At 45.8% G+C, this 13,088-nt stretch overlaps 1 protein-coding gene across 5 annotated transcripts in view; it reads right to left on the reverse strand.

The window, feature by feature from the left end:
• Positions 1 to 1,622: 1,622 nt before the first annotated feature.
• Col4a4 (collagen type IV alpha 4 chain) overlaps positions 1,623 to 13,088 on the reverse strand; it is a 123,831-nt gene continuing 112,365 nt past the window's right edge. For 4 of the 5 annotated variants that reach the window (XR_015628581.1, XR_015628582.1, XR_015628583.1 and 1 more), the window contains 4 exons: positions 10,625 to 10,741; positions 9,597 to 9,785; positions 7,116 to 7,402; positions 1,623 to 6,736 (listed from right to left, as the gene is read on the reverse strand). Coding sequence is in view for 2 of the 5 variants with exons in the window: in XM_087565528.1 (XP_087421654.1) it covers positions 6,473 to 6,736; positions 7,116 to 7,402; positions 9,597 to 9,785; positions 10,625 to 10,741 (857 nt within the window). In the remaining 3 variants the exon portion in view is untranslated. The remainder of the gene's footprint in view (positions 6,737 to 7,115; positions 7,403 to 9,596; positions 9,786 to 10,624; positions 10,742 to 13,088) is intronic. The other variant, NM_001446400.1, reaches the window with a different exon arrangement.

The following is a 13,088-nucleotide window of genomic DNA, read 5'->3' on the forward strand; positions in this document are numbered from 1 at the left end:
TCACTTTAGTTTTTGAGGCAAGGTCTCTCACTGAAGCAGGCGTAGACTGTCTAGCCACAGTTCAGGAATCCACCTGACCCCACCCCACTCTGTATTAAATTAAAACATGCAGGACTGCTCCAAGCTTGATCGTACAAGGCTGTTGGGGACCCAAACTCAGATCATCATTCTTGTGCCATAAGCACTTGACCAACTGAGCCATCTTCTCAACATCTGGTTCTATGTACCTAAAGCAAACTGGCTTCTCTGAGCCCAAGGTGATATATCTTATCACCCACTTTGAAATATTCCCTATTTTTAACATGATTAAGCTGGGAATACCCGTGCCTAGCAGGGCACACTTGCAGTTTGGATATGAAATGTTCCCTCTGTTCACCGTCCCGGCTGCGGGCTGATACGTTGCAGGCTTGTGTTGCAAGCTTGTATCGCCGCTGAGAGGTGACGGGAATTTTCAGAGGTGGAGTAAGCCATTCCAGGCATGTGCTTGGGGGCTGTGTGCCTCAGCCAGGCTTGGTCTGTCTCGGTCTGTTTCTTAGCCGCTGTGAAGTGAGCAGCCTCTGCGACCTGTTCCCACCGTACGAGACTCCTCGTCACATCTCAGTTTATCCAGCCAAACGTGGACTGAAACCATATCCAAATAAACTAGCTTTACATTGTTTCTCTCAGACATTCGTCACAGCAATGAAAAACTCATAGCACAGGGAGGCTACAAGTAACACAGCCTTATGTTATCTAGCTCTGCAGTTGGCCTGCAAGCAACCTTGTAAGTAAGCAGTCTCATCTTGCCTGTGGTCTCATTTCTTTTCCCTACCCAACACTGAATGGAGAGCTATGCCTTACAGATCCTCAGAGTTTTACTTTTCCCAGCCCTGTCTCCCCGCCTTTGCAGATCACCCTGACTTTCCTCCTAAGCCAGTCCTAAGGGTAGACCAGCACGAGGATGCATCAAATCTCCCAGAATCCACATTCAAGCAGCCAGGCATCATGTTCGTAATCCCAGTGTTGAGGACACAGAAACAGATGGGTACCTGGAGCTCCCTAGCCAACAAGCTAGCCTACTTGGTGAGTTTCAGGCCAGTGAAGAAGCAGTCTCAAAAAGCAAGATGGTTCGTGTTAGATTTCAAACCTGGCTGAGGTACCTGTTTAACATACAAAAGATGCTGGCAGCCAGATTCTCCCTGTGTCTCTTAGTCCTTACCTATTACAGGGTCCTCCTGCTTGGCATACCCCCTGCCCTAAACAGTCCAGCCCAAGGAGCTGGGGCTGCTCTTCCCTATGTGATCCAACCATTTTGGTTAATCCCTATCTTTGTGCCTTTAGGTTTCCTGGCTTCTGCACCTGGTTCCCCTGCCCTCCTCCTCTCCCCTGCCCTCCCCTCTCCTAACATGGTCCATCTCAGTCTGATCATGTCTACTTTGGACTCTCCCAGATGTCCCTGCCTCTGGCTATGGTCGGCCACATAGCTGTAATAAGCTTTCTCGTCCACCATATCTATAAGCAGTCATTTTCTTTCCTTTTAATTTTTCTTCTCATTCAAATGGCACCTGAGGAACAGCCATTCACATACACATACATACTCACAACTTCGTACACGTGTCTGTACACAAGAGCGCATACACATGTAAGAGGAAACCCACTTTAGCTTAAAAGAAAATACATTCATCAACAACAGTGGTCTTAGAGGCCGCCACAAAATTTTATATATAATAAACCACATTGTATGTGACAACACAGCAAATATTTATGCGTCGCTAGTAGATCGGGCGTCTTGCCAAAGTTACGTGATAGAAATCTTTTACTCTAAAACCAGGGTTTAGAGAAACGGATGCAATTTAATGGGCATGTTTCACATTTTTCCAACGAATCATTAAATATTTAAGCACCATAAAATTCAAACATTTCACAGCGATGTGGCAGCCAGACATCCTGGTTTAAAATGCACTTCACAGAGTTCCTTGCAGATAGTAGCAGTGACAATTGCAGAATGCCAATTGTTTTTTAAATGGGGATTGATTGTTCCCTGCAGACCTTACTCATAACATCCCTGCAGGAAATTGGGGTACTTTCTGTGGTACAGTAACTTTGTGACTTGAAATAAAGAAGATGTTAAGAACTGATTAGGTATAAACAATTCTAATCAGTAATTTGTATGCTGTGAGAAGCAGCATGTAATTTTGTTGGGAGGGGAAGCAAGAAATAATTTTCATATTAAAATACCTTTTTTTACATAGAAGATGTGTCCATACTTGGTGAATGGGGACTGCGCTGCATTAGGTAGGTAATAACTTTAATTCTCAACATGAGTGTAATATCCTTCCTACCTTAGAAATGAGGGCAGTTTAGCGAAACTCGCCCATGGTAACGCAGCTCAAAGGGACGCAACTGGATTAAAATCTGGGTTCAACCCACTCACAAGTCCTCATGTTCCCACTGTTATTGTAGCCATACTAAATCAGAGAGGGACAACTGTTATTCCAGTGGGCTTGTAGAAACACGGGTCACAAAGGAGAATGGTCAGTTTTGTGGTGACCTGCAGGAAGTGCCAAGGAGACCCCGATGGAGTTCAGTTCCCATTAAGCCATTCTGCCGACTTTATCTAAGGGCTCGAAACACACAGACAGTGTAGAGGATGTTGGTGCCAAGAAGCCCTTACATCATGAGACGATACAGATTGCGGCTTGAGTCATCATGTCATTTCAGAAAAAGGATCTTCTTGCTGCCAACAAACCTAGGAATGGATCTCCTCATCGCTGAACTTTCAGTTCATAGAGAAATAATTAACGGTGGAGGGAAGAAGGATCAATGCTTGCTGACTGGTTTTACGGCGGTAATTGTGTTAAGGGATTATGGATGTGTGGCTATGTTTTACTTTCTGATATTCTGAAGTAAGACAGGCGTGTGCTGGTCAGCCTTTTACCATCGAGATCCTATAAGCTGTACATCAAAGGCTTACCAAGGTATAGGAAATTGTCACTGAATGAAAGAATCAAGCCAATAATAGCTACTGATGGGCATCTAAACACCAGCAAAGCATGGTCCCTGCCTCACAGGGCTTCAGTTTTTAGCTACGGAATGAAGGAATTGTCTGAGACATTAGAGAAGCAACAGAGAGGAGACAGCCCCCCATCTCTTTGGGAAGTTCATATACCTGCCACTAATCCATTGTGCTAGGAGAAACGTGTCTACCAAACCAATGGGCCCTGGGAAGGACTCGGATGGCACAAAGACAAGCCAAGGACACAAAGGCATGTGAGTGCAGAGCTGTGTGCAGCTCATGCTAACAAAAGGCACTCCCCGGCAGTCAGCCTCGGTTCACGATGGACCTCTTACCCCATGTGAAGTCATTTTGGCCTCCACAGGCAGTGTGGTCATTCAGGATTTTAAGCCAAAAGATAAGTCTCACTTGGATGAAACTTAGAGGGTGACTAGAATTCCAAACTGGAGACATCTGTAAGAAGCTAGGTAGAAATCTGTGAGAGCAAGAAGCTTGGAGAGGAAGTGGCAACCCACACAAGCAGAGATGTGAGTTTCAATCTGGGGAAACAACCAGACAAAGCTTGGACACCTGGTGGCTTCCACTTACCAAGAATGAGAACCCAGAAGGAAACACCCCCTCTGCATCCAAAATAATTCCCAGGAGGGATCTAGGCACATTCCAGCCCACCGAGGGTAGAGGTCTTGAAAAGGACATTTAGATAAGACCATCACAGTAACAGATTAGAATAAATGCAAAACTTTGTTCATGGCCCCCACTGAGCAAGGCTGTTCCAAAGACATTGATATACCGCCAGGTGGGAAGAGGAATGATAACTTTAAGATAATATGCTCTTCTGTCCCAAGAATGCTTTTCCTATTACCTTCTGGACCATTTCTAAATGCATCACTAATCCTTGTAGTATTCACAAGAGGATCATGGGATCTATACTTCGAGCTGCTTCATGCTCACTATCTCAGGTAGCTAAATTGCCCGCCTTATTCAACCAGTCCTAACTTACTTGAAGCGTGTTAATATTCTAACAGCAAGGCTGAAGGGTTTAACGTGATGTAGCAAGGCAAACATGTGTTCTAACAGTTCAGCTATTCCCAACCACCTCTTCCTAGAACATGTTCTCGTGCCAAGTTCATGATGAAATTTCAGGAGGCCTGCTTTAGGATGATAGATATAGATTCTGGAAACGTAAGAATAATGTAAATTAAGAAATGAGCTTTGATTTCAGACACTCGAAAAATATTTAACACGTACAGCATTGAGCTTAAAATCAGATGGGTCAATAGGAAAAATTCTGCTACCTTGAGAAAGCATTTGATGTTAAGATAGAGATGTTCAGCCCTGGTTATATAGTGAGTCCCAGGCCAGGCTGAGACAATGTCTTCAAAGCAAAACAAAAACCATGTTTCTTTTTAAAAGGCTGAACTTCTAGCACTTCTGGAGCTCCAGGCGATTGCCAGGATATTGAAGCCAATGTGGGGTTATGTAGTGAGTTCCAAGCCAACCTGAACTACAGACTAGGGTGCTCTCTTAAAACATAAAATAGGATAGATGTTATTTACCAGAAAATTCTCTTAAACTACCATCCTACAGACAGCCTTCAGAAAGGGAAAAAAGATGCTCAATGTATTCTGCATAAAGGAGTTCATCACTGACCAAACGATGGCAAGGAAAACACACCTTAGAAATACTCTTATTTTCTTTGGTTTTTCGTGTTGAGTATGAGTACGTCTGTGGGTGTGTGTGTTTGCATATGTACAGAAGGGCCCAGGGAAGCCAGAAAGGGGAACTGGAGTTCCTGGTGACTGTGAGCCGACTGAACTGGATGCCAGGAACTAAATTCAGGTCCTCAGCAAGAGCTGTAAGTGCTGTTAGCCACTGAGCCATCTCCCCAGCCTCAGAAACAAAATTTTAATTGAGTTTTTCTTTCAATTATTCTTAAGTGCACTGAAAACTGAGCTCTGACATGAGGGTCTCTCAGGGGGGAAAAACTCCCTTTCCATTAAAATGACAGTTTTACTTTAGCTGAGGAAGGTGAGTTTCGAGAAGAAAAAAAAACCTTTCTAGCAAAACCTTTCAATTTGTGATTTGTAGACATCCCTGACTTGATAGCAAGCAGAGCTTTTGGTAAGGAGAAAGTCACTGCAAATTGATGTGGATCCTTTCCGTGTATGGGAGCTGCTAAGTACCAGTGTCAAACAGCTGTCTTGCCATGATGCTAATAAAATATAAAGAATGTTTGAAAATTGGTGAGACAGATGCTCCCATTTAAAGAAAAAAACAAAACACATACACTCAGGAACACAAAATTCAGATTGGATATGGTCTTTGTTTTCTGTGCAAGCGAGCCCCCATGCCTTCCTGGTGGGGTGACCCTGACATAAATGAATCTTTTTACCTAAGTTTAATTAAGCCAGCCCTTAATTTTCTCCCAAGTGCATAATGATAGCCCTGTCACTTCCGGAGTGAGCCGCCCGTGTGGAGGAGGAGCCTCGAAGGTTCTCCTGGGGAGGAGAGCTCTTGACTTTGTATCAGGCTCTAGCTTGCCTGAGTAAGCCCCATGTGGCTTCAGTCCCATTAGCAGAAGGACAGGCTGGCCCCCAACTGGGGGAAAGTGGTCTGTTTGCAAGTTCCCTGGGAAGGGGAGTCAATTTTTGTGAATCACTACCTTAATATTCATTAATAGCTTTTAGGCCCCTAATCCCTTATTGAATATATTTTGCTCTATAATTGCTGCTTTTCAAAGGGGTTGCCAAAGTAGGCACTTCCATTCTCTGTGAGATGCAGAGGAGAACATAATGTTTTAAATTCATCTGTGAAGTGTTTATGCTAATGTCGAGGCTCCGGAACACAGGACTGCAGGCCTTCCTGCATAATGACCCATTTCTGCTTTGAAATGATTCCTCTAATGCTGGCAGTGTAGAAAGGTTGCTTTTCTTTTCTTCCTCCTTTTAAAAAACCTCTTTGGGCCATGGTCTCACAATTATTTAAAGTGCCTGGCTTTAAAAAAAAATAGATTATAGAGGGAATCATTTTGAAACACTGAAAATCTCTACTCCATAGCTTCATTTCTTGGTCTATTTATATTTTTTTTTCCTGTAAAATCTAGCCAGAAGCCCAGTGGATTACAGAGTAATTGACTTCAGTTGTTTGAGACTCTATTGACCAATGAATGAAGTTGATAATCTGGTCTTTGTCATTCGCTTGCTTTTCTGGGAATTAACACATGTTCAAATAAAGCCTGTCCTCCCATCATCTCAATAAAAGGAGAATGTGGTGGGGGCCAAACAACTCCACGTGGGCAGTGTTTGCTTGCTCTGTGGAGGGGAGGAGGAGGAGGAGGAGGCTAGGAATAACCGTGCTGAGACAAGGCATGGCTAACAGAGTCTAGAGAGAGCACCATTGAGTTTGCTAGAATAGTTGGGGAATCTTCTCCTCCATTGGGATGTCTGCCTTGACGCCTGTTGGCATGTTTTGAATTCTCTAGCTGTGCTTCATGCAGACCTGGCACCTGCTGGTTTTCCGGCGCTGGGCCTGAACTTCTTTCAAGGTGTCCGGTGCCGGGCCAGAGGAAAACTGCAGGTCTGGATTCACCGTGGTCAGCCAGAAGCTGTACTTGTTTGCAAAAAAGTGACAGGTTCCCTGCCGACCCTGGCATTCAAGGAATGGTGCAGCTCTGAAGTCCTCGAGGCAGCTGCCAGGTGACATCAGCGCCTGCCCGCCTCCTTGGTCCCCAGCTCCAGTGTGCTACCCAGACAAGAATAAAGAGTTAGGACTCAGCCACTCCAGACCACCAGGACAGAGTCAGTAGCATGCCCAGGTCTGTACTATAAAACTCTTCCTTAAGTCACTTCATAATGAACAGTTAGTTTACAATCTGCTGAAGAGCAGTAGGACGTGTGATGTGTATGCATTCCAAATGGAGCCATTTTCCCCGCTGGCTGAGATAAATCCATCTTCTACCAGACTTACAAAAAATAATTGATGAGAAAGGATAAAAGCAATAATGATGGCCCTAAATCTCAGCAGCCTAGACTCTGCAGTAGCTTAGATGACCTCGTACCCTCTGGTTTCTACACAGGACTGCTATCTCGTCGGGAATAAGGTCGAAGGGCAGGAGACTCACCATTAGAAATGAGTACCCGATCCAGAGGCTCCTCCACGTCTGTGGACACGGTGGGATGGACTGGTCCTGACTGTGGACAGCCACCGCCTGGGCTGGGGCCTCACACACTGCACAGCGGCTGACATAAGGGCGGATCTCTTCCTCCGAGAGTGGCATCATAGGAAGAGGAGCTGCACTGGACAGCCAGTAGGACCTGTCATTTCTCTGGGCATAGTGGCACACTTGGTGGATGTTGCAGTAAGCAAAGGGCAGAGTGCTAAACACAGGAAGACAAGATCCTGCCAAACCTTGGAGAGAAGAGGATACACAGTGGGTGAACAGCCTGCTGTGTGCGAGCAGCCAATGGCTCCCACATGTGACACCTACGGAGAGCCATGCCAGAGCTAACTGCTGCTTGGGCCACCTCCCTGATCTGTGGACCAGATTGTGTCATTCAGTCCTCTCTGGAGCCCAACAACCCTCCCAGGCTAGGGTGAGCATAGATACATTTGTCTTAATACAAATGAGCAAACAGATGGTCACAGAGGAGACAGAAGCCCTGAGGTTGAGAGGCGAGGGTTGCCCAAAACTCCCACAAGGATGACTGGACTTTATTCTAAGGTGGGACATCCAATGTGAAAATGATTGCACCAGGTTTGGAGATGGTGGTGACCACACCAAGAGGATGCTGAGATGGAGAGCACCAGAGGCACAGAGCTTCAGCTCAGAGCTCCGTGGTGGCTTGTGGGAGCCAGGGAGAGTGTGTCTGTGTGACTTCATCTCTTGGTATCTGAAGATAATTCAGACCACAGGGTGTGGGCTTTGGCGATCTTGTTAAGGGGCTTCAATTTTACCTAGAGGTTCTACAGAACTTTTAGGTAAGTGTTCCAGCCCAACCAGGGCGATAAAAGTACCAGTATTGGGGGAGGGGAGAGAAAACAAGTTCAAGATAAATTCTTCTCCTCCCCACACCTGAAAGATTCTAGGCATCCAAGGAAGGCAGCGTGGGGGCAGTACCAAGACGAAAATAAAGATGGGCATCTGAACATCTGTCACTCGTGGGCCTGACACATCATCATCCTCTTACGAGCATGGGACCAGCCTGGTGAAGGTAGTAAGACCCACCTAGCTGTCAACTACCCCTATTGGCTGACACACCTCCTGTATCCACCATTCCTGCCACTGTTATCATATGCCTTGGCACTGAGTCCTGCGGCTTACAAATCTGCTGTTGAAAGATGGGAAGGAACACGGAGGGCTGAGGCTTAAAGGCTTGTGATCTCCAAATAAAACAAGACAGGGTTAAAGGTTGGCGCTTGCCAGTGGTATAGCGTAACCCAGCAAGTTCTGCCTTCAACCAATTTCATAAACATGGGAGCTCAGCGTGCCCAGGTAAGTAATTTACATTTAGTAGCATTAAAAGTAGCGATCCGTAGCACAGTTACATCTTTCCTATTGCCAAAGAGGATGAACAAAAAGAACAGTCAAGCCTCCTGCTTGTGGTGTTCCTTTAATCTCAGCTCTTAGGAAGCAGAGACAGGCAGGTTTCGGGGAATTTGAGGCCAGCCTGGTCCACACAGTTCCAGGTCAGCCAGGGCTACATAGGGAAACCTTGTCTCAAATGAAAAAAAAACAAAAACCAAAAACACTACCACCACCACAACAACAACAACTGAAACAGCCAGAGTTGGGGCCAGTCTGGGACCAGTGGGAAAGGTCCAGGGCAAGCCTCCAAGCACAAGGACCCCTCCCTTCCAGGAAGAAGAAAACTGGTTTGGCTCCTGGGACAGCTGCAAGCCAAACTGTCACACAAAGCTACCTGTGGCTTCCAACCAACACCCCCACACACACCCACTTGGGAAAGTCTTGAATGGTACACTGAGTCCGATATGAAAGTTGTTTCGCTCCACCAAATGCGCACAGTACCCTGCCTAGTGTCCATTGTGCAAATTCTGCCCCAATTGTTTGCAGGGTATATAACTCCCTAAGTCTGCTCAGGACCATCTCCCTTTGAAGTGGGACGACCCCGACATGTCGGAATGATTAAACTCCTCTTGCTTTTACATCGATCACCGCCTCTGTGAGTCTCATTCAAGAGGTCCCAGAAGAGGTTCAATTTGGACCTCACACAACATCATCAACAACAAAACAGTAATAAATAGGCAAATAGTAGCCAGTGACCAGAATGAGCCTCTGTGGCATCTAACAGCATCATGAGAATTAGCATGGCAGGCTCCTTCCTTCCTCCCTCCCTCCCTCCCTTCCTTCCTTCCTTCCTTCCTTCCTTCCTTTGGTTTTTTGTTTGTTTGTTTGTTTGTTTGTTTGTTTGGTTGGTTGGTTGGTTTTTGTTTCGTTTCGTTTTGTTTGTTTTGTAAAGCTGTGCAAGATCAGTGCTTAAGAAGTTGATGGATCTGTAAGGTTAGCTCCTAGGTTCTATTCTCTGAGCCATAGCATGAATGAACCCATATAGCACGTGACAGCTTATCCTTGGGGTATCCATACCAAGATCCTGATTGTGTGCCTTCTCCTGTCCTTCCAAGTATAACAAGCTGTACCCTGTCCAAAGCCGAGGCATGCCCACAGGGCAGGCCGGTTCTTGATCTGTCTGACTGTGGAGAACCAGGAGGAAGCCACTGAGGTATCCAGGGCCAAACCCCTTGGGCCCAGGATCACCAGTCATACCAGGAGGACCTAGAGAAAGAAAGAACAAGAGAAAGTAAAAAAAAAAAATCCACATTTAATAAGCATTTTCAAGTACCTCTGTTTCAGCATCCTGCTCAAAATCAGGAAGCAGAGGGGAGCAGGACACCCTGCCCCTCCAGATTGACCCCCAAGTCCATCTATAGTACACAAAAAATACAATTCCTCCAGCAAAGCCATTGCACTTCTGCAAGGCTGATCACTCAACTGAGAACTGAAAATAATTTTAATTGTTTATGAACTAAACATGTAGTCTCTGTTCCTTGCCAGTTTCCCTAAATGATACAGTATAGCGACCCGCATAGGGCTGGTATCCCTTTGGGTAAAACAAGGAATCCAGATCCCCAGGAACTCCATTAAGGCCCACTATATCTAGAACCCAGAGTTGGAGAAATGGAGCCAGGAGGATACTTGGAGAACCTTACTGAGGCAGCCTAGCCAGTTGGCAAGCTCCAGATTCAGTAAGAAACCTAGGATGAAATACCAGGTGGGGAGCAACTACAGAAAAGCCACCACACTCATACATGCGCACACATGCATACATGCTAAATACATGGAAGTGTGCAGGTTAAATTCAATGCTCATCAGAGAACTTCAGAGCAATTCAAGATTTTCACCTCTTTGTAAAGAAGAGGTATCTTAGAAGCTGCTCCCCTACAGTGACTAAGGATAGAAACATCTCCTAGGCGATTGGGATTTATTAGCAAAAGATAGGAAACATGAAAAGCCCTCCCTGGTATTCAAGGTAAAGCTGTGTGCACATCCACACTGGATGCTGCTGACAGCAAAGACTGCCAGGGCAGAGGAAAGAGAAGGAAGGGAACTTTTACCCGGTGCTCCAGTACGGCCCGCCTCTCCAGTGTCACCATTGCGTCCCGGAGGTCCTGGAGATCCAGGGATGCCGTCCTGGCCCCGCCTACCATCCAGGCCAGCCTCTCCTTTGCACCCTGCAGGAAATTTCATGGTAGTGACAGTGGTAACTACAGCCTGTACATCCCATGAGCTGACTCAGAGCCTCCTCCCCGACTTTGATGACATTGGATCTACTCATTTGGTCTACTCAAGTGCATGACATTGGCTTATGACCTCCACAGAGCAACTGGGGCAATGGAAGTCCTGAAAGGTATAATGAATTGACCTAGATTATGACATAGTCTATTAAAGAGTTAGGTCATATCTGTAGCTGTAGACTTGGGAAGTGTTGAGAGGGAGGTTATTCCATTTTCTTCATTATTGTTTTGGCTGGTTGGTTAGTTGGGTGGTTTTTGGTTTGGGGTTTTGATTTTTTGCTTTTAGAAAACATTGAACATGTAATGCCTTTATGTTCAAATATTCTTTCATGATGATGTTTTTAAAATCTGGATGGAGGAGTGGAGGAATGAGTTAAAGGTATTAGGTTTTTTTTGTTTGTTTGGTTGGTTTTTTTTTTCTTTTTTCCTTTTTTTTTTTTTTTTTTTTTTTTTTGGTGGTGGTGGTAGTGTTTGGTGGTTGCTTTGAGATGTGGTTTCTCTGTGTACCCCTAACTGTCCTAGAACTTGCTCTGTAGACCAGGCTGGCCTCGAACTCAGAGATCCACCTGCCTCTACCTCACTAATGCTTGGACTAAAGGTGAATGCCACCACTGCCCAGCTTAGGGTTTGGTTTCCAAGAACGGGTTGTTATCAAGGGTTTATGACGTGCTCGTTTCAAGCTAACCCCTTCATATGAATTGTCAAATGAGTCTTCATATGACATACGACCCAGCCACATACAACCCAGGCTGCATTTACCCCAGGAGGGAGAGAGAAATGTCAGCAGGCATAGAGGGCACACACCTGGCAGCAAGGGCAGAGGTGGTGTCCATCAGCCCCCACCCCCGGCCTTGACAAGCTTCAGATGCATCTTTGTGGATCTTGGTGCAGCCATGCTAATCTTGCAGAGTATTTTAACTGCTTAGCATCCTTTTTCTTCCTCCAGTTCCTTAACTGCAGTTCCTATGGGGTCATGCTAGCACCCTTATGTGGCCGTGTATGCCCACTCCATGTTTCTAGATGCTACCTGTTAAAGTCCTTCCTTGAATGAGCTTATCACTGGCTGGTGCGTACCACCCTTCTTCCAAGTTCATATTGAAGTCCTAAACCCCAGTGGCTTAGAATTGTCTGTATTTGGCAATCGTGTCTTTAAAGATATGCTCAAGGCAGCTTGAGCTCCTTAGAGTGGTCAAACCCAATCTGGCTGGGGTCTCTATAGGAAAAGAGAGAAGGCTGCCATGTGCAGTGGACTCTCTAAAGAAACCAAACCCATGGCTGCCTTAATCTGAGACTTGCTCTCCAGAGTCAAGGGATAAGGTGTTTGTATAGCTCACACTCTGTTCATTCGCTACAACTTGCCAGAGCAAACAGAAACTTAACTTGAGACCGGCCCTTCAGCCAAAGGAGATGGGAGGTGGGGTTCCTTTACTGATGACATAGGGACTGACCTAAGAGACTGTCCTAATTCTGTCCCCTCAAGCATCTGCCCTGTACTGAAGAACGCTGCAGGGTCTGGGTTTGGCAAGCCAGCAATATCACGGATGGCAGACATCACTTCCTACCCTGTGCAGCTCTAAAACCCTTCCCTTTAGAGTGTTTCCCTCTGCTGCTCCAGTATAGGCTGTGCTGGGGTTTCATACTCTTGCTCTAGTAACTGGCATATGGATTCCTCAAGATGGATTTCTCAAAGATCCAAAGGTGCTGCCCAGTATGGGTGCTGGGATGTGAACTCTGGTCCTCATAACTCTTTGTTAGCTTCTAGGTTTGCTTGTTTTGAGGTGGAGTTTCTCTGTGTATCCCTTACTGCCCTGGAACTTGCTCTGTAGACGACTCCGGCCTCAAACCCAGAGATCTGCCTCTGCCTCTGCCTCCCAGCAGCAAGCCCCTAACCATTGAGCAATCTCTCCAGCCTCTTCCTGCCAACTCAACACCATAAATGGTGCCCAAGGAACTTATATTAAGGAACCAGTACCTGCAATATTTATAGCAAACGGATTTACTACGCATCCTGTCACTTTGTGAAGTCATCAGTGACAGTTAACTTACAAGTCTCACAATCAGACTCTGACATGAGGAGACGGCGATCTCAGCCCGAGCAGAGTACCTGATGCAGTCAAGTTTTGTAGTGTCCCTTCCTAGCCATCATACTTCCCCTCTGAAATAATCACAGATGCTTAAGTATGAAATGCTCACCACCCAGGCAGACTTGCTTTAAGAGTTGCTTATCAGAGTGAAAAAGTTAAAACCACCTTAAATAAATTTAAGGTGGTCCCAGAACAGCAGC

Source organism: Rattus norvegicus, chromosome 9, assembly GCF_021556685.1.
Source record: "Rattus norvegicus strain SHRSP/BbbUtx chromosome 9, alternate assembly SHRSP_T2T, whole genome shotgun sequence".
Classification (NCBI taxonomy): domain Eukaryota; kingdom Metazoa; phylum Chordata; class Mammalia; order Rodentia; family Muridae; genus Rattus; species Rattus norvegicus.